The 23839-nt window shown below is 40.4% G+C and overlaps 1 protein-coding gene across 5 annotated transcripts in view; it reads left to right on the top strand.

The window, feature by feature from the left end:
* The window catches only part of SUGCT (succinyl-CoA:glutarate-CoA transferase), a 485165-nt gene that overhangs the window by 90407 nt on the left and 370919 nt on the right, over window positions 1-23839 (top strand). For 4 of the 5 annotated variants that reach the window (XM_084621188.1, XM_084621190.1, XM_084621191.1 and 1 more), the window contains exon 9: window positions 15226-15321. The exons of the other annotated variant lie outside the window; for it this stretch is intronic. In XM_084621188.1, the coding sequence (XP_084477314.1) occupies window positions 15226-15321 (96 nt within the window). The remainder of the gene's footprint in view (window positions 1-15225; window positions 15322-23839) is intronic. 5 annotated transcript variants of the gene reach the window in all.

Below are 23839 nucleotides of genomic sequence, written 5' to 3'. Positions count from 1 at the left end.
ATTTTCTGTTTTATTATCTATTCCTTTTTCTAATGGTTCCTTACTTTCTGTTTAGCTTTTTTTGACTGCCACTGCACATTGAGCAGATGTTTCAGAGAACTATCCACGATGAGGCCAAGATCTCTTTATTGAATGATAACAGCTAATTTAGAACCCATAATTTTTTATGTATAGTTGGGATAACTTTTTCCAGTGTGCATTACTTTGCACTTACCAGTATTGAACTTCATCTGCCATTTGTAGCCCAGGCACCTGGTTTAGTGAGGTCCTTTGTAACTCTTCATAGTCTGCTGTGGAGTTCAGGATCTTGAGTAATTTAGTATTGTCTGCAAACTTTGCCACCTTGCTGTTTATCCCATTTTCCAGATCATACCACAGTAGTTCTGCAATTTCATGTTTGAGTTCCTTCAGACCTCTGGGGTGAATAGCATCTGGTCCTGGTGACTTATTACTGTTAAATTTATCATTTATTTATGGACAAGTCCCATCACATCATCAAACACACCCCTTTGCAAAGGGAAGCTGCAAAAGACGTTATATATATCAAAAATATCAGGGTTATGGATTCTGTAGATTTCTACTCACCCCATATTTTGTTACCACTCACCCTGGAGTTAATTTTGCTGACAGTTTTCTGTGTTTTGCTGAACATTATCTGTGCTGCCCTATGAGAGCACCAGTAGTGTTAATAAATATTCTTTTAGAAGTGTAAATGCTATAGTAGGGACTCCTGGGGGATAGTTTGTGGGAATTCACAAGCGTCCTGCTGAAAATGAATGAGTGTGTTGTAAAATCCCACTACCTTTCCCATGAGTTAATTGCTGTTTTTTCAGCAGTCCGGCTGTAATGGATTCATACAACTCACTTAACACTTTTTTCTTCATTGCTAAAAATAGCTGCTTATCAATTCAACCCGAAACGTACTAAAATGTGTAAACTTTCTACCCCCATATACTTATACATTGCTGTGTATGCTAATTTAATTCTTTAAAAATTATTTTATTTAGTATGACCTCTTTCTTTTAAAGACTGATGCCCCATATTACTGATATATTGCCAATATTTTAATGGGAAGATCCCCTTTAACATCTGACAGTCAAACACAGCCCATTTCCACTTCCAGAACAGATCTGGTCATCAGATGACTGTAGTGTCCGAGTGGTTTCTAACTTTGCTTTTTATTGCTAGGGATGATTGTTTCCAAATAGGACATTTATTTCTGAAGAGGATGCTGAACACCCCCAGTTCCGACCAATGTTAATGGCATTGGCTACATTAGGATATTTTCCCTAAAAAATTCCTACTGTTGCTACAACATCCAGCTCATCTGGTGGAAGCAACAGTGGGAGTCCTCAAGTAGGCAAGGCCCCAGGCAGCTACCAGCATTTTAAACACTGTGGTGTGTGTACATACTCTGACCTGGGCTGAATGATATCGTATTTAAGAGACTGATGGCCATCAGAAGCTCTGCATGAATAACTACACACACGGTTGCTATGGCCAGTGGAGAAGCAGCTGTGACAGCAATGATGGGAAATTCTAGCACCCCGCTGCCCCAACCCTTGTACGCTCAGCACCGTGCAAGAGGTGCATAGCCGTTTATAGGACAGAGACCTAAGAGTTCTTCTGTTCCTGCTGCTTTTTCCTAACCTGAAAGCACAAACCTCTGGCAGAACTGTTAGTTGTGGCAAAGGTGTGATAGTCTTCTCAAGGAGAGGGTGAGAATAATAAGCAGGTGCAGATGAATTCTTAAGAACTGTTTTCGTGCAAATACCAGTAATAAAAAGTGCGAGGATTAAAAAAATAAAGTGGTTAAAGTTTTCAAAAGCATCTAAGTGACTTAATAGCCTAACTCCCATTTTCAGAAGTGACTTAGGGTATATCTGCACAGCTGGCCTGTCTCAGCTGGCTTGAGCTTGTGGGCCTGGGCTGTTGGGCTGCAAAATTGTGGTGTAGATACTTGGGCTGGTTCCCCCGCTCTGCCAAGAGGAGGGTCCCAGAGCCTGGGCTCCAGCCCGAGTCTGAATGTCTATCTACTTCTATTTCAGAGCAGATCAAAACTAGGGAACTTCTAGTATACAGCAGCAGAATCTACATGGACAGTTAGCATTCAGCAGGCTAGTGAGAAGTAGATTTACACCCTACCTTGTCATGTATTGGTTGTGTAGACAAGCCCTAAAAAAGCCTAGACAGTCAATAGGATGCAGGCTTCTAAATCACTTTGGCACTTTTTTGAAAATTTTACCCGGAGTGTGTATTTTATACAGTAAATGGCATTGTTTCTAAACAGGACCAAAACTGAAAGGGGCCCTACCGCAGTTTCCATTTGTGTGTGTGGAACTTGGCATGGAAAAATACCTTTGTAAGATCTGGGCAGGGTCTGTCTTGATTATGTGTGTGGCACAGCACCTAGTACAGTGGGGCCCTAATCCCTGCCTGGAGCCTTCAGGCAATACTTTAATGCGAGCGATACTACTATTAATATGTGTTTTAACGCCAGTGCTTGCACACGATAAAATTTTCGTGAACAGAATCTCTTTGTCTGAGTCTTGCATTAATAGATTCTGTTACCTGTGTGCTCAACTGTTAAAGTGTCAAATTCAGGCACTCCTGTGTGCTCATGTTAGTGCTCTAGAAATATACTTGTAGGTGTTTGCACACACAGCTGTATCATGTGAAAGAAATGACAGATTTCAGAGTAACAGCCGTGTTAGTCTGTGTTCGCAAAAAGAAAAGGAGTACTTGTGGCACTTGTTTGCAAATTGGATACAATTAACTTAGGCTTGAATAGAGACTGGGAGTGACTAAGTCATTATGCAAGATAACCAATTTCCCCTTGTCCCCCCCCCCATTCCTCCGACGTTCTTGTTAAACCCTGGATTTGTGCTGGAAATGGCCCACCTTACATTACACATTGTACCTTATGTACCGTATGTACCTTACATACACATTGTAAGGACAGTGATCACTTTAAATAAGCTATTACCAGCAGGAGAGTGAGGTGGGGGGAGAGAAAACCTTTTGTAGTGGTAAACACCCATTTTTTCATGGTTTGTATGTATAAGAACATCTTCTGTATTTTCCACAGTATGCATCTGATGAAGTGAGCTGTAGCTCACGAAAGCTTATGCTCAGATAAATTGGTTAGTCTCTAAGGTGCCACAAGTACTCCTTTTCTTTTTGTGAAAGAAATGGAATCCACATTTTGAAAATTTAGCCCACGTTATTTTCTAAATTGTCAGTGGCACACAATAAGCTGCTTTTAAAAACAGTCCAAAGAATAGAAAATAAGACCCAGCATAAAAGTTCTAATCATGTTCTGTTGACAAGAACAACTTCTGATAAGAAAACACTTTTTATATTCAGTAAAATAGCTATTTGAATATAAACTGAACAAGAAAAAATTCTTATGCAGAGTTAAACATTTGACTTGCATTTGGCGAAACTATAAAAATGAACGCAGGAACGTTGATGATATTTTTACTGGTGGCTTTTCTATCCTAAACAGAAGCAATCTTGAACAAATTATTGTAGGTGGAGCAGATAGCACCACAGATAACTAAGGCTGCATACCACTTTCCATTTTAAGACCCTGTTTTCAGATGCTTATAGCTTTGCCAGTCTTCAACAGTTTTGGCAGAAATTTTCCATGCCACTGGTGGAACAATTATTTATTTATTTATTTATTCTTTCGTTTCTTTTTCTTTTTCTTTCTTTCAATTTCAGCTAAAATGGTTGAGCTGTTTTCAGGAATGAGGCTAGCGAAAAATACATTGTTTCGCCTTCTGAAAAGAATGATTACATCTGTTTGATTGCTTTTGAGCAAGGACTTGAAATTTGGCAGGAGGGTCGGCCTGGTGTCAGGGATTTGCCTTTTGGGAGGATCAGAGGGAGACAGGAGTAGGTAAGGGGAAATGGGGGGGGAGCGGGGGGGAAGGGCAGGGAGAGGAGTCAGGAGCTGGTTCCTGGGTAGTATGGTAGATAGGAGCAGAGAAGGAAAGGGCTGAAGGGGTGGAGGGCAAGAAATGCGGAGGTGGGGTAGTCAGGGATGCCCGAGGCCGCATATTGAATGAGATGGATAAAAGGAAATATTGAGTAAGTACCCATTCACTGAATGAGACAGCGATCCCGTTGAAAAAAATAGTATGTGGCTGTGTAATTAAAACTGTATCATAATGCTTATGCACAAGGTGGCCAATTTAGGATTGCACTGGCAACCTTAGTTCTGGCATTTCCTAACTTTCCAGTGCTTGAGTTTGCAACCTTAATAATGTTCTCTTAAGGCAGGGTTTTTAAATGTTATTTAGGATATTGAGTGCATACCTGTGACTTATTTAAGCCACCCAGTGGTGGCTCTGTTGCTCCTTAATCTTCATTTAAAAAAAAAAAAAGCATGTAAAATTGAATTTACCTTAGTTTTAGATAGAGCTCATTGGAAAGAAATCAGTTCTGATTTATTTCATGAAACTGAGCAGTCTTGTCAAACAGGGAACCAGAAATCAGCACAATAATATAATTATGTAACAAAAAATTATGGTTTATGTAACTTTCAGATTTCAAAAAGAGTTTGAAGCTAGGACTGACGACCAACCTGGACGTATCATATCGTGCTTATGTATCAGGTGCTGAGTGGACCCCTCCATTTGGTGACGCAACTGAATAAATAAAAGGAAGATCAATTCTGACTTTACATTTCTTTGAGGTGTTGCTGTTTTTACAGCCTTACGTTGAAATCTGTATTTGGCTATATACATTTTTTTATTTAGTTGTAACTTTTGTATTTTAATTTTTTAAACTTTTCTTGGAAACAAAGTTAAGTACTGTCTCATAGAAGATAGAGATGAAAAAGACCTTTTAGGTCCCCAGTTACTTTCCCTGTCGAAGTTTGTTCCCTGTATAGCACATTTTCTAATACTTTGTCCAGTCTAGTTTTAAATGGGACTGTCAATAGGACTGCCTAATTCCCTTAATCTCATTTGAAGATCCCAACGAGACTGAATGAATTTTTTGAGTTCTATTTTATCAAGCTGCGGAATGGATATCCCTTGAGACCAAAATCCTTTATGCATAGAACAGGTACTGTACAGGTATCAGCACTGCAAGTTTCCATTCTCCTGCCCCTCCAGTTTTCCCAATGCTATGTTCTGGAAGGACAGTCTGAAGGGTTGAGAGGCCAGCTCAGTCTCCATACCACTAAAGCTCTTGATCTCTGCAGAGATAGCTGGCAGTGCTGCCAATTTTGAGGGTGCTTTTTATGATGTAAGCTCCTTTTCAGTAAGAACTGGACTGAGCCCACTAACTGATTTCACACAGGTTGCCAAGCAGTCATTAGGTGGCAACAGCTTTCAGTCACCTCCAACCTGCCTCAAACCCTTTTATTTCTTTTGGGATAGTTTTCATTATGGCTTGTGAATTCCCAGTAGCGTCTTCTAGATTTATTGGTATCCAGATGGATCGAGAGGTAAAATTTCCTCTTACCTGTACAAGTGGTAGCTCAGTGGTTTGAGCATTGGCCTGCTAAACCCAAGATTGTGAGTTCAATCCTTGAGGGGGCCATTTGGGATCTGGGGCAAATATTGGGGATTGGTCCTGCTTTGAGCAGGGGATTGGACTAGATGACCTCCTGAGGTCCCTTCCAACCCTGGTATTCTATGATTCTATGAAGTGTCAGTTATATTTTTATTAGAGCGGTTGAAAAACAGCCAAAACAAAACAACAATAATAATAAAAAAAACCTTGCAACATTTTGTCACTTTTTTGTTGAAAATTTTCTTCAAAGATTTTCTACAAGTTTGGGGGGGGGGAGGGGGTTTTTAAATGGACAAATGAGAATTAGACATCCAACTCCCTTTGACTTTTAAAGAGGGCTAACTACCTTTTGTGCCTTTTGAAAAATGCCCCCTTATTCTTTACGCTATTATATCTAGATATGGTCTAATCAGTGTTAATGAGCTTACCATCTTGAGAAGACTGCCTCTGTGGTGGGGACTATTTCTTATTTGCAGGAGGCAATTCAGTGCTTAAATTTATCAGTCTTGCAGTGTGGATAAGTGAACATGAACTGGATATCCATATTATGAGAAATGTGCCTAATAGGCAAGAATACATTCCTCCTTTAAAGTAATATGACCGTATTAAGCAGGTGTACTGTACCTGTAAGCAGTGGAATGAAAGCAAACTTTCAAAGGTCTTCCTCCTGCTCTCACTGAATTCAGTGGCAAAAACTCCCATTGACTTAAGTGGGTTCAGGATCTTCTAGGTGAATTTTTTTTTTTTAATGTACTGACCAAAGGAATCTTTTTTTGCACAACTAAGCACAACTGAGACTCAGAAAAGGGATAAGAGAAAGGAATGAACTTTCCCTCCTTCACACCGCCCTCCCCAGAAGAATCAAGCCTGTATGTTAGCTTACCGGGTTCAAGGCCCATTATTGCAGCATGTAGTGGGGAAAAACACCCTGATGATCAATAAAACACTAATGATCAGATCTTTGGATGGTGTAAATCAGTGTACCACCTTTGAGTTCAGTGCAGCTATGTTGATTTGCACTGGCTGAGGGTCAGGCCCTTAATTGGACGGTTTTTAGTAGCCTTTCAGGAAGTGAGAGGAAGATACTTTTTCACAGAGCAATAAAGTAAAGGCATAAGCAGAGTCACTAGCATTTTTGCACTGCAACACAAGGAAACAATTCAGGGCTTTTGTTCTACAATGCTATAAATTAAAAACTGAGTATTCTATAAGCAGGTTTCACAGTATGTTGTAAAAGGATATCTATGCTGCACATAGGGAAGTGCCTTAAAACTTATAAGGCATTATATAGATTTTTGTATCTTGTATCAAAGTTTCTATAAAGCAGCTTACATTTTCCCCCAACAAATCCAAAGGCAGAGAGGAAATAAAATTAACTTGGATATGAATCAAAGCCTGATAAGGAAGTATGAAAATAAAATAGACACTACTTTGGAAGGATAAGAAAGGAAACAGTCTAACTGAAAATGTTGTTTTTTCATCTTTCTGCTTACTCATCACATTTTTCTGTTTTTCCTGCCCACTTATTGAGCTTACACATAAATGATTGATTGAGTCAGTGAACTCATTGTAATACATTTTGTTTGATGTGCTGTCTTAAAAAAATATCTTTTGAAACTCTGTCTCTTTTCGCTGTCTGCTCTTACCTTCTGGCATTTGGTATCCAGTTTCCTCATCTGTCTGATTGTCTCTGTCTGAATATAGTTTTTCAAACCTTAATGTAGCTCTTTTTTTTTCCTGGTTTAGGTAGGTATGTAAAGTAAACATATGATTTGACCATCATCAGTAATTTGGCAAAGGAATGTAAATGTGTGTGTTCCCTTCGCTGAGTTTAAAAAAAAATAGTCTCTGTATAGACACTTGATAATATACATTTACAGTAGGTACATCTGCCTGTGCAGGCAAATGAATACAGTGATTACTTTATCATTGAATTACATCTAGTTTAGTGTTTACAGGTACAGAAGTTGCTCTTCTGGGTTTGTTCCTTATTAAAATTAAAACAGGCCTGTAGTGTTTTAAGAAAATAGCTTTAAGTACAGACTAAACAAAAATACTTAATAATAATAAGATAGATAGATAATAGATAAAGTACACAAAATACTTAAACAACATATGGTAAAGGTAATGACAGTAGTATAGCGTTTATACAAAACACATAAAACTGAAAGTTAAAATGTATGGAAATGTAGAGTTAAGGTAATTTTAAATAATTATTCCATTACGCTTACAGTTCATCATTTGGCTAACAATAATATAGATGAGGAAATCCACTTTATGTACTTATTAACAGCCTTAACTTTGATCAACAAGATAAATGGGTATACTGTTCCAGCCTAATTATGTGCTTTACATAAATCATATGTTAGCCATGTATATTCTGAAAGACTTTGTGAGTATGTCTTGTTGGTCATAGTTAAGTATGCAAGAGAGAGAGAGAGAGATGAAGAAAAGCCAGACAGCCTGGGGACCATGCAAAGCATCGCAGCTTCACAAGCTGTTGGAAGGCCTGACCTATGAGGAAAGGTTAAAAAAAATGTGCATGTTCAGTCTTAAGAAAAGGAGAATATGGGGGATCGGGACCTGCTAACGATCTTCAAATATGTTAGGGGCTGTTATGAAGAGGATGGGGATCAGTTGTTCTCCTTGTCCACCAAAGGCAGGATAGGAGGTAATGGGCTTAATCTGCAGCAATGGAGATTAACATTAGATAGTCGGAGAAACTTTCGACTATAAGGGGAGTTAAGCTCTGGAATTGGTTTTGAAGGGAGGTTGTGGAATCCCCATCACTGAAGGCTTTTGAGAACAGGTTAGAGGGCCGGCTGTAGGTGAAAATGGCACCCTGGGCAAACTTGTATTTTGGCACCCCAGCCCCCCATTGCCCTTGGCCCCCAAAGCTCCCCAGGTTCCCCAACCCCTTCACCCCCCTCCTTCACCCCAACTCCTGCACTGTACCCCCTTTGCCCCAATCCCTGAACTTCCCTCCTGTACCCCTAAGCTCTGTCCCCTCCTGTGCCTCTAACCCCTACACTGTACCCCCTGTGCCCTAACCCCTACACTGTATAGAATCATAGACTTTAAGGGCAGAAGGGGTCATTATGATCGTCTAGTCTGACCACCTGCACAACGCAGGCCATGGAATCTCACCCACCAACTCCTGTTACAAACCCCTAACTTATGTCTGAGCTATTGAAGTCCTCAAATCATGGTTTAAAGACTTCAAGCTGCAGAGAATCCTCCAGCAAGTGACCTGTGCCCCACGCTGCAGAGGAAGGTGAAAAACCCGCAGGGCTTCTGCCAATCTACCCTGGGGTAAAATTCCTTCCCAACCCCAAATTTGGTGATCAGCTAAACCCTGAGCATGTGGGCAAGACTCACCAGCCAGACACCCAGGAAAGAATTCTCTGTAGTAACTCAGATCCCACCCTATCTAACATCCCATCACAGGCCAATGGGCATATCTTACCGCTAGTAGTCGAAGATCAGTTAATTACCAAATTAGACTCTCCCATCATCTCATCTCCTCCATAAACTTATCAAACTTTGTCTTGAAGCCAGATATGTCTTTTGCCCCCACTGCACCCCTTGGAAGGCTGTTCCAGAACTTCACTCCTCTGAAGGTTAGAAACCTTCGTCTAATTTCAAGTCTAAACTTCCTGATGGCCAGTTTATATCCATTTGTTCTTGTGTCCACATTGGTACTGAGCTTAAATAATTCTTCTCCCTCCATGGTATTTATCCCTCTGATATATTTATAGATAGCAATCATATCTCCTCTCAGCCTTCTTTTGGTTAGGCTAAATAAGCCAAGCTCATTGAGTCTCCTTTCATAAAACAGGTTTTCCATTCCTCAGATTATCCTATTAGCCCTTCTCTGTACCTGTTCCAGTTTAAATTCATCTTTCTTAAACATGGGAGACCAGAACTGCACACAATATTCCAGATGAGGTCTCACCAGTGCCTTGTATAATGGTACTAACACCTCCTTATCTCCACTGGAAATACCTCGCCTGATGCATCCCAAGACCGCATTAGGTTTTTCACGGCTATATCACATTGGCGGCTCATAGTCATCCTGTGATCAACCAATACTCCGAGGTCCTTCTCCTCCTCTGTTACTTCCAAGTAATGCGTCCCCAGTTTATAACATAAATTCTTGTTATTAATCCCTAACTAATCTCACCTTGCACTTTTCACTATTAAATTTCATCCTATTACTATTACTCCAGTACCCCCTATGCCCTAATCCCTACACTGTGGCCCTTGCACCCCAACTGCTGCACTCCCTGCCTGTGCCCACATAGGGAAACTGATGTGGATGCATGGAGCAGCTGGCATTGCTGCTCGCTCGCGTGCTCCAGGGCTGCTGCTCCATGCACCCCTAGGGGGCTGTGAGGTGGGGAGTGAGAAGCGATGTCAAGACTCCCTGCATCCCGGTCACTTTCCCCACCTGGGCTGCGTATGGGGAGGACAGCAGAGCAGCGGCTCCTGATGTTCGCCTCACAGCATAGCCCAGCTGGGGAAAGTGACCTGGACACATGGAGTGGTTGGTGTTGCTCCTTGCTCCCTCTCTCACAGCCCCCTAGTGGGGTGCGGAGGAATGTGGAGGGGGGGAAGCAGTATCTGTGTATTGCCACTTGCCCCTCCCCACCCCCATTTCTCCATCAGGATGAAGCAGACAGAAAAAAGCAGGAAGTGGGCACCCCCCACCCCCCATGGCACTTCCCTGCCAGCCAGGAGTAGTTTCTGACTTTATACCAGCAGTGAGCACTTCTGTGCTGTCGCATGGCGCCCTCTTGACCATGGCGCCCCTGGGCGGTTATCCAGGTGGCCCACCCCTAAGGCCAGCCCTGACACCTGTCAAGGATGGTCTGGGTGTACTTGATCCTGCCTCAGGATGAGGGGTGGGAATTGATGGCCTCTCAAGGGCCTTTCCAGCCCCACATTTCTACGATTCTAAGAGAGGAGTAGCTTTTAAGTCTAATGAATTTGTTAAAGATATTTGATTGAAGTTGCAAAGTGGCTATGAGCTGATGCAGTTAAACACTTCACATTTATTACATAAGACATAAAGCACTGAAGAGCTAAATTGGATGTGTTCTAAGACAACGTTATTTGTATAATCATGAAACTTTCAACTAGGATTTTCAAAGGGGCCTCGGGGAGTTAGGTGCCCAACTCATACGGAAAGTCAATGGGAGATGAGCACCTAACTCCCATAGGCCCCATTTGAAAATCCCAGTCTCAAGTAATTCAAGCCCCGACTGAGCAAGGTATTTGGGCATTTGTGCAACTTTAACCCTAAAAGTAGCTTGAGTTCAGTGGGATTATTCATGTGTTAAAAAATATGCATGTGCTTAAGTACCTTGCTGAATCGGGGCCTCAGCTGGTGTGGGGGCAAGGTCTAGCTCCAAGTGCATTGAGGCTCTACTAAGCTGCACAGGGTTCCTGCCTCCCCCTTGGACTCGTTGCCTGTTGTTGCTGACACAAACGTCTTTGCCCAGCAGCTTTGCTGGTGGAGATCCAGTCAGTACTGAGGAAGATTGTCAATAATCCTTCTTGTGTTTTATATTTCTTTTTCTTCTCTACTGTAGTGAGCACAAGTGCCTGTGGACATGAATGAGTGTGAATTTGCTAGTGCTAGAACAGTTGTATTAATCTGTTAGCATCATAGAATTGCAGGTCTGGAAGGGACCCTCAAGAGGTTCTTCTAGTCCAGTTCTCTGCACTTATGGCAGGACTAAGTATTATCTAGACCATCCCTGACATCCCTAACCTGCTCTTAATCTCCAATGATGGAGATTCCACAACCCCCCTAGGTAATTTATTCCAGTTCTGAACTACCTTGACTACCATTAGGAAGTTTTTCCTAATGTCCAACCTAAACTGCCCTTGCTGCAATGTAAGCCCATTGCTTCTTGTCCTATCCTCAGAGGTTAATGAGAATAATTTACCTCCTTCCTGCTTGTAACAACCCTTTATGTGCGTGAAAACTGTTATCATGTCCCCTCTCAGTCTTCTCTTCTCCAGACTAAACAAACCCAATTTTTTCAATCTTCCCTCATAGACCATGTTTTCTAGACTTTTAATCATTTTTATTGCTCTTCTCTGGACTTTCTTCAGTTTGTCCACATCTTTCCTGAAATGTGGCACCCAGAACTGGACACAGTATTCCAGCTGAGGCATAATCAGCACAGACTAGAGTGGAGGAATTCCTTCTCGTGTCTTGCTTACAACACTCCTGCTACATCCCAAAATAATGTTTGCTTTTTTTGCAACAGTGTTACACTGTTGACTCATATTTAGCTTGTGATCCACTCTGACCCCCAGATCCCTTTCTGCCGTACTCTTTCCTAGGCAGTCATTTCCTATTTTATATGTGTGCAACTGATTGTTCCCTGCTAAGTGGAGTACTTAGTACTTTGCACTTGTCCATATTGAATTTCATTCTATTTACTTCAGACCATTTCCTCAGTTTGTCCAGATCATTTTGAATTTTAATCCTATCCTCCAAAGCTTTTGCAACCTCTCCCAACTTGGTATCATCCACAGACTTTATAAGTGTACTCTCTATGTCATTATCTAAATCATTGATGAAGATATTGAACAGAACTGGGCCCAGAACTGATCCCTGTGGGACACCACTCATTATGCCCTTCCAGCTTGACTGTGCACCACTGTTAGCTAGTCTCTGGGAATGGTTTTTCAACCAGTTATGCACCTGTCTTCTAGTAGCTCCATCTAGGTTGTATTTCCCTAGTTTGTTTGAGATGGTCATGCAAGACAGTATCAAAAGCCTTACTAAAGTCAAGTGTTCCACATCAATACTGCTTCCCTCCGATCCACAAGGCTTGTTACTCTGTTAAATAAAGCTATTAGGTTGGTTTAACATTTTTTATTATTGACAAATCCATGCTGATTGTTACTTATCACCTTACTATCTTCTGGTTATTTTCCAAATTGATTGCTTAATAATTATCTTTCTGGGTACTGAAGTTAAGCTGACTGGTCTGTAATTGCCTGGGTTGTCCTTATTCCTTTTTATAGTTTGGCACTATATTTGCCCTTTTCTGGTCCTTTGGAATCTCTCTTGTTTTCCATGACTCTTCAAATATAATCGCTAAGGCTCAGATATCTCCTCAGTCAGCTCCTTGAATATTCTAGGAGGTATTTCATTAGGTCCTGGTGACTTGAAGACATCTAACTTGTCTAAGTAATTTTTAAGTCGTTCTTTCCCTATTTTAGCTTCTGACCATACGTCATTTTCACTGGCATTCAATGGGAAAAATTGGAAGACACTATAAAAAAATTTAAAAGCACTCTCTCTCTCTCTCTTTTTTGTAACTTCCAATAACTTGAAAAATATTTGTTTTATGAAACTGATATTACGGGTGAGGGGGGAATTGAAATCCTGGCTCCATTAAAGTCAAAGGCAGAATCCCTAATGACTTCAGCAGGGCCAGGATTTAACTCACAATGTGCTACCTAGAATTCAACAAGATAGTTTCCAGAGGGAAATGTTAGTTCTGGGAAAAGTTAAATGTCTGTGTGTAAAATAAGTCTTGGTTGCAAGCTTAATTGTCGTGGCCCGTATTATACATCTCACCTACGACTGAAATGCAGACACCTCTCGGGGTGAAACACTGCAAAAGTCTAACTTTGTACCATAACAGAATAAAACATTTTGGGACAAGAATATGGTAAGAATTCCATAATCATTTGCAATTGCAGAAGGAATTTTGCTAGGGAAATTGGAAAATGTCCAAGACACTGGGGCTAAAATGCCTACTTTTCACAAGTCCTCAGAACATTGGTTTTATGTCTCATCCAAAAGACACCTGTAACAACACAGTGTTTCTTCACATGTTGTTGGGACATTAGTTGTGAACCAGAGGGAGGAGTACCACCTACTGAATCACCAGTGTCAATTTGTGCATCACCTAGGTTTTCCATGGGAGGCAGGGTGTCTGTCTCCTGTTGAAATACTGACTAGGTTTTGTTTGCCTTTTAGATGTGTTGAGGTCACAGTCAGATGATGTGGGTTGCAGCTGAAATCTAGTTATGGTATCCTTTCTGGACAGCACATGCATAATAAAAACACAGTCTTTTACAAAATGTATAGAGAATTGTATTGTATTTGTAGTTGGATTTATGTGGGTGACCAAAGCTTTTTGGTAGGTAACTGAACACTCAGCTGGTTTATATTTTCCCTGTGTTTTCTGCTGGGCTGCTTTATGAGTGAATTAGGGCTGCGTGTCTCGCCTGGGCTGCAATTTCACCATTCTGTTGCTTCTCTCTTTAAAAATAAAAGGACAGATACTAGCTGTCCTTTTAGGGTGTGTGGGAAAAGAGACAACTAGAAAAGTAATTGGGGAGAGAGTCGTGGCATCTTGCTTCCAGGCACTCTATAATTCATGGTATTGCATAACGTTATATTGGGTGGAGCTTGAGGTAAATATCATCATGAGCTATGTGCTTTAGTGCAGACCATACTAATTCATTTGCAACCCCTTTACACACCCTTCCTGTTGCTTCTCTTAGCTGTAATTTGTATGGGTAGTTGCCGAGGGCTCATGGTCATTGAAATACAGACTCAAAATATCTATAACCATTTTGAAAACAGTGTTAATTTGCACACATCCGGGGAAGAAATCTGAAGAAAATCAGAATTGGCCCAAAGAATACTATGCTCTATTGTCTAAAATAAACCGTTGTTGTTAAAATGGCTCATTATTAGTAATTTAAAGAGTATTTTTTGAAAAGGTTAGTCTGAAATTACATAGCCTTCACATTACCTTGATGAAAGTAATGTTCTAATGTATTGTTTGGCTTGCAGACATATAGTTACAAACTTAACAGTCACATCCTGCATTCTTCCAATTAGTGGCAAATCTGCCATTAATTGCAAGAGAACCTCTGATTTTCAGGCATGACCACATCATAGATGTTAACCTTCTCCTCCCTCCCCCCTAAAATACACTTTTGCTGTTATAAAGTACAGATTACTTTCAGATTCACCCCCTCAGACTCTGGATACTAAATTTAGCATGCCATATTTTTCAACAGTTGTCTTTGAGTAACAACTTGATAAATCTCCTCATCTTCTGATGGCAAATGATTTATTGAGATTTGCTGCATAATTAATATTACAGATCATGTGGTGAGTGGTAGAATCCTGAAATATCTTCTGTGGCTTAGCCTGTATAGTAGAAGAAGGATGGGGAAGAGAAAAGGATAATCCTGTGATAGGGGAAGGATAGTTTTGTGACTTAAGCATAGGAATGAGAGTCAGGAAATGTGAGTTTTATTTCCAGCTTTGTCACTGCTTCCTGTCTGGCTTTGGGCAAGTCATTGCAGCTTTCTTTGCCTCAGCTGATCATGCTGTAAAATAGTCATGATAATACTGCCCGACCTCACAGGGTTGTGTGATGCTTCGTTTGCCCATGCTTTTAAATTACTTTGAAATGCTATAGAAGCACCAAGTGTTGTTTATTGGAATTAATGGACATTGGTTACTTTGCCTGTTCATTGAGTAGCACTTACTAACACAAGTCATACTATTGAATATATGGAATCTATATGAAATGTGAATTAAAGTAAGATGACAGTTGTCTGACAGACTGAAAAAAAATAAAAAAAAAATGGCAGGAAAGGTTGATGTCTCCCTGAATATTTGTCCTTTACCTCTTCTTGCAGGTTGCATGTCTTACCCATATAGCAGCTAATTACCTTAATTGCAAAATGGAAGCAAAGCGGTGGGGTACTGCTCACGGCAGTATTGTTCCTTATCAGGTAAGCAGATAACAGAGGACGTATTCTGTGCTTGTAATCTGTGGTTTTGGATAATATGGTATTGGGAAATGATTTACTCTTGCTGTGACCTACAGTATTCTGTAATGCATCAGTGTCCAGCTAGAACAAGGCTTTGTTGTTCATTTTAGATTTTGCATATTTCTTCATCAGTGGTAGGGTAGATTAGTAACAGGATACTGAAAAAGATCAAAGGTGTTTGCTGAAATTGTATGATTTTAAAACTCGATTGTTTTTCACCTGAGAGAGGCACTGAGCACAGCTATTTATAAGAAGAAAAAAAAGATTATTTGTATCGCGTGCTAATTATTGAACCAAACTTTATCACCACTGAATGCCAGTATCTTTTCCTTGTATCTCTGTATGAGTGATATGAAGGGGTTAGGGTGGTCCAAAGGTCCCACAACATTTAGGTAGCTTCCACTGACTTTGCTAACAGCTACTCATATCTTGTGTGTGTTTTGAGGGGGTGGAGGAAGAGGAATAAGGGCCCATGTGTGGCATTTTTTTTATTGGGAGTTCAGAAGCTGCTGGTATTTTGCTAGTGGTTGAAGATACTTGGAATAACACAATGCCATTTCCATAAATGAGCACACTCTGATCTTTCTAAGAATTGCATCTGTCCAGTGCTGAGAACTCTGCCAGTAATCACAGAATAACCATTTGCTAGCAGATCATTTACTTATCTTGGTGGCAGTACTAATGTGAAGATCAGCACTTACATTTAATAAAAAGGATCTGTTGTTTCAGCTCTGGGAACAAATTCTGTGGTTAAGGCGTAACTGTAGATGCCCTGAGTGCTTGTGTGGGCTTGAATGGTAAGACTTTTCCCTGCACTCATCCACTGCAAATGGAAAATATAAAATAGAAATACAGAGAATTTTTATGGATAAATCAGCCTATCCATATATCAGTAGAGCATTAGTACATCCTTCTGTATTTTTATAGAGCTGGCCAAACCCGTAACTTTTGATCCAACCCCTTCTGAACTCCAGTTCATATTGCTATGGGTTGGGTTAAACCTCATTGATACTGGGGAGTGTAACTACCACCCTTCATTTAGGATAGTTGTAAGAAGCCAGTAAGCTCCTTTAGGTAACCAGGTAGCTGAAACAGAAGAGGATTCCATTCTCAAAGACAGGCATATATCAGAGCCTAAAACATAGGCATGTGCAAGGCACAGATGGGTGGAGAGCTTTTGCTGGCTATTGTTTTGTGAAGGTGGTATGTCTGTGAGAGGAAAGGTAGTAAGAGCAGAGATGCTGAAAGACAAGGTAGCATAAGATCCAGCCTGAACAAGCACTGGGAGCATGGCCGTGAGAAAAGCTAAGAGAGAGCGCTTTTGGGTAGAGTTCTGGTGAAAAGGGGCTTGGAACCATGAGCGAAGAAACGGTCTTTTGTTATTTGATTTCTTTTGTGTTCAGGAAAACAGGAATTTGTACATACTTTTTAAATAAAAAGAATCTCATCAAAGAAACACCTGACTTCATCATCAATTTCTCCACCTGACTGGAAAAAAACCTGCAAAACCCAAACTACTTGGGTCAAAGGGGGTCGCAGTATAAAAACAAAAACCCGATCCAAATGACACTGGGTTTACTTAAGTAAAACCAAAACCTGACTACCTAAAACATTTTCTTTACCCTCCTGAGGTAGGATACTTTGGATAAAATGGAACTTGGATTCATTCACCCAGTTTTGCTCTTGCTTTTGCGCAGCCAAAACCTAACTGAGATCTTGCAAAAGAAAGACACAAACATGACTACAGAGCATAAAGACTAAGAGAAGTTTTATTATCCCTCTTCACTTATGAGCACAGAGTTAATCTATTTAGGATGCAATGATCATAGGATAAATATGGATTTTGTTTAAATCTGGTCTAAAATATTACTGGAAGAGTTATATTCTGGTCTACTTTCAATTTTTAAGAAGTATTTGGGGAATGTTCTTGTGGATTAACTGTATAATTATAAATAATATTTTAATATTACAAGAAATCTTAATCTAATTAGAGTTCTCTATTTTTTGAGCTAGTAATTTATGATGGGAGTGCTGTGGTTTTCCAGTGCTTTAGATGGATCATCTGCTAACTTTCCATTAGTGAACAACTGTGGTTGTAACCATGAGAATTTTTACTTTGTAGAACTTTCCTTTGCACTTACATGGCTCCTTCTATTCAAGGATTGCAGAGTGCTTTAGAAATATTAATTAATTATACCTCTCAGCACTGCTGTGAGGTAAATTTTATTGCATATTATTTACAGATTGATACACCGAGACACAGGGAGGTTAAGTGACCCAGATTACACAGGTAATTAGAGCAGAGCTTGGAGTAGAATGCCGGAACCTGGATTTTTGGTCCCCAGTCTTAACTATCAGAAATACAGCCTTTCACTTCCTAGAATAATGTGCAAAGTTTTGAAGTGTTAATCCTTCCAGAGAAATGCTTGTTTTTCAAACATTTTGAGTTAATTAAATATAACTTGGTTAAGTAATAAAAAGCCCATTTCCAAAAATTTCATTCTGTTTCAGAAAATCTGTTTTTTTCTAAGAAAATCTGTTTTTTTTCCTTGTTGGGAAATAATTTTCCTTATTAAATATTAAAGAATATTAAAGGAATTGGCACAAGAAATTGCAAGCTCATTAGCAAGAATTTTTAATGAATCTGTAAACTCAGGGGTTGTACCGTATGATTGGAGAATTGCTAACATAGTTCCTATTTTTAAGAAAGGGAAAAAAGTGATCCTGGTAATTATAGGCCTGTTAGTTTGACATCTGTAGTATGCAAGGTCTTGGAAAAAATTTTGAAGGAGAAGGTAGTTAAGGACATTGAAGTCAGTGGTAAATGGGACAAAATACAACATGGTTTTACAAAAGGTAGTTCGTGCCAAACCAACCTGATCTCCTTCTTTGAGAAAGTAACAGATTTTTTAGACAAAGGAAACGCAGTGGATCTAATTTACCTAGATTTTAGTAAGGTATTTGATACCGTGCCACATGGGGAATTATTAGTTAAATTGGATAAGATGGGGATCAGTAGGAAAACTGAAAGGTGGATAAGGAATTGGTTAAAGGGGAGACTACAACGGGTCCTACTGAAAGGTGAACTGTCAGGCTGGAGGGAGGTTACCAGTGGAGTTCCTCAAGGATCGGTTTTGGGACCAATCTTATTTAACCTTTTTATTACTGACCTTGGCACAAAAAGTGGGAGTGTGCTAATAAAGTTTGCAGATGATACAAAGCTGGGAGTTATTGCCAATTTAGAGAAGGACAGCAATACCCTACAGGAGGATCTGGATGACCTTGTAAACTGGAGTAATAGTAATAGGATAAAATTTAATAGTGAGAAGTGTAAGGTCATGCATTTAGGGATTAATAACAAGAATTTTAGTTATAAGCTAGGGACGCATCAATTAGAAGTAACGGAGGAGGAAAAGGACCTTGGAGTATTGGTTGATCATAGGATGACTATGAGCTGCCAATGTGATATGGCTGTGAAAAAAGCTACTGCGGTCTTGGGATGCATCAGGAGAGGTATTTCCAGTAGGGATAAGGAGGTTTTAGTACCGTTATACAAGGCACTGGTGAGACCTCATCTGGAATACTGTGTGCAGTTCTGGTCTCCCATGTTTAAGAAGGATGAATTCAAACTGGAACAGGTACAGAGAAGGGCTACTAGGATGATGCGAGGAATGGAAAACTTGTCTTATGAAAGGAGACTCAGGGAGCTTGGCTTGTTTAGCCTAACTAAAAGAAGATTGAGAGGAGATATGATTGCTCTCTTAAATATATCAGAGGGATAAATACCAGAGAGGGAGAGGAATTATTTAAGCTAAGTACCAATGTGGACACAAGAACAAATGGATATAAACTGGCCACTAGGAAATTTAGACTAGAAATTAGACGAAGGTTTTTAACCATCAGAGGAATGAAGTTTTGTAATAGGCTTCCAAGGGAAGCAGTGGGGGCAAAAGATCTATCTGGCTTTAAGATTAAACTCGATAAGTTTATGGAGGAGATGGTATGATGGGATAACATGGTTTTGGTAATTAATTATTCATGGTAAATAGGCTCAATGACCTGTGATGGGCTATTAGATGGGGTGAGATCCGAGTTACCCAGGAAAGAATTTTCTGTAGTATCTGGCTGATGAAACTTGCCCATATGCTCAGGGTTTAGCTGATCACCATATTTGGGGTCGGGAAGGAATTTTCCCGCAGGGTAGATTGGCAGAAGCCCTGGAGGTTTTTCGCCTTCCTCTGTAGCATGGGGCACGGGTCACTGGCTGGAGGATTCTCTGCTCCTTGAAGTCTTTAAACTACGATTTGAGGACTTCAATAGCACAGATATAGGTGTGAGGGTTTTTTTTGTAGGAGTGGTGGGTGAAATTCTGTGGCCTGCATTGTGCAGGAGGTCAGACTAGATGATCATAATGGTCCCTTCTGACCTAAATATCTATGAATCTATGAATCTATGGACTTTTTTTTTTAATTTGGCATATATGTCTTTAGACAGGCAGTAAATTACAAGTTTGAAGTGATGTGGAGTTTGTTACAGTACTATAAAAATGTTGTTAAATCATGGCACATTAGGAAACCTTGGAAGTCTCTCTTTCAACAGATGTTGAGGATTTTAAAAAGCCAAAATGTAAGCAATTTACAACATCTGCATCTCTGTGCATGATAGAATTCTGACCACAGTCACATCACAGTATTGACCAAAGCAAGTCCTGTTTAATTAGAAAATTTGAACGTGCATGTAATTAGGAAGTGTATTTGCATTAAATGATGCCTGTGTATTCTAGGGCTTCTTCGATGAATGCATTCAGCTGTGTGTATCTAGTGTACTCCTGATTCCTATTCCATTAACATGAAATCTCATGATTTTGGCCAGGGTATCCTTTGTCAGTGGTTTATTTGTTCCTATATACAGAGCCAAATTTTACTCTGAGTATGCCTGTGCAATCCTACTTCATTCAGAAGGGCTGCTGAATTGTAACTCAGACCATAATTTGACCCCAAATGTGTTTTAAAAAAAACAACCCTTCCCAAGTATAATATATGAATAGACAATATTATGTTATAATGTATGTTCTTCTATTCTAATTCTCAAACACAAGGTTATTATAAATTTCTTCATAGTTTAATTCAATACAACTGAATGATTCACTTATTAACAACTGTGCTCATTGCATATATCAAAATTGTTCCTGGGAGCTAAAGGAGCGAGAGGCTTAGCTTTGATCTTCTAAGCATGTTTTATCATTAGGAGTAGTTGATTGGGAAGTATCTGGTAGGTCTTGATGGAGATAATATAGGAGATAGAGGTGAAAAGGAAAGACATGCTATGTTAAATTTCAGAGCATTAACTCTCACACCTCCCTTCAGCCACTAATGAGATTTGGATGTTGATGGAAATGCTCCTGTAGTTCAAAAGGCAAAATGGTCTCGATTAAGGACAAGATAGTTCAGGCAGTGAGAGGTTTTTAAAACCACAGTCACCTTCAAAGCTGCAAATAAAGGGCTCAGTCCTCACGTGATTTGACCCAGAGGTTTTTGTTTAGAGCCTTACAAGAAACCATGTTTGGCTTCTGAATGATTAACTTAATTTGTTTAAGTTTTCATTTACCAAAGAGGAAGAGAGAACAAAGGTGTTGGGAGGTAGGAAATATCAGCTGGATTTTTTTTTTCAAGTTGTATGTTTAAAACAATACATATCATTTTTGAAAGTTTTTCTTCAGGTTCAAAAATAATTTTTATCTAATGAAGCTATGCTTACATTTTACATTTTTTGTTGTGAATAAAGGATCCTTCAATGTTTTTTATTTATAAAAAAACTTGCGTTAATGATAAACTAGGTAGAAAAGTGGGTGACATCCAAAATTTGCTCCCTTCCTGGACTATTTTTTTTCTGTGGGTTTTTGTTCGTTTGTTTTAAATGTCCTATTAAAAATAAGCTGCTATATAGCAAGAGCTATTACACTTTTGAAGTCCCAGTTCCCAGATTGGGCCACAGATCTATAACAAAATAGAGGGCAAGAACGTTGCCACTTTTTCTGAGTGGACATTGGTCAGTCTAGATGGGATTTTACTTCCATAATTTGCACAGACAACAAGTGACCAATACAAGTGCACAGTTTGAGGGCAAACACATGTTGCCTTAAGGTTCCTCAGTTATTCTGTCCCTTTTGAGACCAATTTGAGTATCTAAGCTCTGTCTTGCTTGCTTGCTGTCCACCAGCATCTTTATGGAATGGCTGTCTGAGCTCCTCTTCTGCTAACAGTCCCTCTCAAGGTGCCAATAAGGCTCTCAGTTATATGTGTTTAAATTCTGATTTTATAATGCTAATCTGGAACCCTAATCTCTCCACAGCTATTGCAGTGACAATATTGCCGACAAAAATTAAGATAATGACCAACCTTATGGCACTGCCAACACCCCATTATTAGTATAAAGCCAGCAGACAATCTAAATAATAATCTTGAATCAAACCCTTCATTTGCTGCCCCTTGATCCACTTTAACAGCTTGTGAAATGAGGTGTATTTTGCAGTGTACCAGGAAGATTAAAAAAATGCAGGCTTAATGGACCAAGGAAGGAAGTGAATTCCAAAGATGCGAGGGCCCTTCCTGGGGAATGCTTTGCCATGAGTCCTCTCGCATTTAAACTGATGGGGTTCCAATTTGAATACCTCCACTGATCCATACTGCAATAATATTTTGTGGAAGGTGGGCAACCTGCGGCTCATCAGGGTAATCTGATTGCTGGCCGCAAGACATTTTGCTGACGTTGACCATGTGCAGGCGCGGCCCCCCGCAGCTCCCAGTGGCCACAGTTCACTGTTCCTGACCAATGAGAGCTGCAGGAAGTGGCAGCCAGCACATCTCTGTGGCCTGCTGCTTTCCGCAGCTCCCATTGGCCAGGAATGGGAGCCACTGGAAGCTGCGGGGCGCCATGCCTGCGGATGGTCAATGTCAGCAAAATGTCTCGTGGCCCGCAATCAGATTACCCTGATGGGCAGCATGTGGCCCGTGGGCTGCAGGTTGCCCACCACTCTTGTAAGCTGATGACACATTTATATGTTAAAGTCAAAACCTTGAATTCTATCCTGACACCCTTAGTGGCAACCAGTGCAGTTTCTGGGGCACTGATGTGATGTGTTCCCTGAATGAAGCAAATTTCAATATTTAGGCAGTTACATTGTGCACAAGCTTCAGTTTCCAAATGGTTTCACCATGTAGCATCATCATTATTATTATTATCTTTTTTACCATAGCACCTAGAAACTCTAGCTATGGACCAGGACCCCATAGTGCTAGGCACTGTACAGACAGAAAATAAAAAGACACTGCTTGTCCCAAAGAGCTTACAATCTAAGTATAAGACAAGAGACAACAGATGGATACAGACAGACCGATGCAGGAGTACAAGGAAGTAGGTCAGCATGTGAGACAGTCATATAGCCTCCTGATGTAGCATCAGCATTACAGTAATGTAATGTCAAAGTGGCAAAGAAGTATCTAATTGTAGCAATGGCTGTATCCAAAAAGAAAAGGCACACTCTTCTAGCCAATCTCAGATGGAAATGTGCCCTCGACCACACTTGTTACCAGAGTAGCCAGGAGTAACCCAGGATCTTAATAAAGCACCCAATTTTTCCACATCTTTTCTGTAGTGGTGGGCCCAAAATCTGGATACTCCAGATTTGGCCTCACCAGTGCCAAATAGAGCGGAATAATCCCTCGATGTGCTGGCAATGCTCCTAGTAATGCAGCTCAATATGCCGTTAGCCTTCTTGGCAACAAGGGCACAGTGTTGACTCATATCCAGCTTCTCGTCCAAATCCCCAGGTCCTTTTCTGCAGAACTGCCGCTTAGCTAGTCAGTCCCCAGCTTGTAGCGGTGCATGGGATTCTTTCGTCCTAAGAGCAGGACTCTGCATTTGTCCTTGTTGAACCTCATCAGATTTCTTTTGGCCCAATCATCCAATTTGTCTAGGTCACTCTGGCCCCTATCCCTACCCTCCAGTGTATCTGCCTCTCCCCCCAGCTTAGTGTCATCTGTGAACTTGCTGAGGGTGCAATCCATCCCATCATGCAGCTCATTAATGAAGATGTTGAACAAAACTGGCCCCAGGACAGACCCCTGGGGCACTCCGCTTGATATCGGCTGCCAACTAGACATTGAACTGTTGATCACTACCCTTTTTTAATTAGTAAACTCACTTTCACTTTTAAATCCAGAGGAGCATTCTCTGTTGTGTAAGATCCACTTTCACAAGCAGTTACTATGTAGATTTCCTCCAATTTCCCTTTACTCCATATTGTTCATTCATCTGTCTCTCCACATAGTTGCAGTCAAGCAGTTCCTTATGATGCTACCAGTAACATCATTTTCCTCAGATGGAAGAGTCATAGGACCTTTTCAATCTATATCAATTTTCAGAGCACTCTGAATGGTCCCACCCATTGTGTCAGCCCCAGGACGTTCCAGATACCTTA

The sequence above is a fragment of the Lepidochelys olivacea genome (assembly GCF_965140295.1).
Source record: "Lepidochelys olivacea isolate rLepOli2 genome assembly, chromosome: 2".
NCBI classification, from domain to species: Eukaryota; Metazoa; Chordata; order Testudines; family Cheloniidae; genus Lepidochelys; species Lepidochelys olivacea.
Note: the sequence above shows the minus strand (reverse complement) of the source record. Positions and strands in the feature narration are given on the sequence as shown.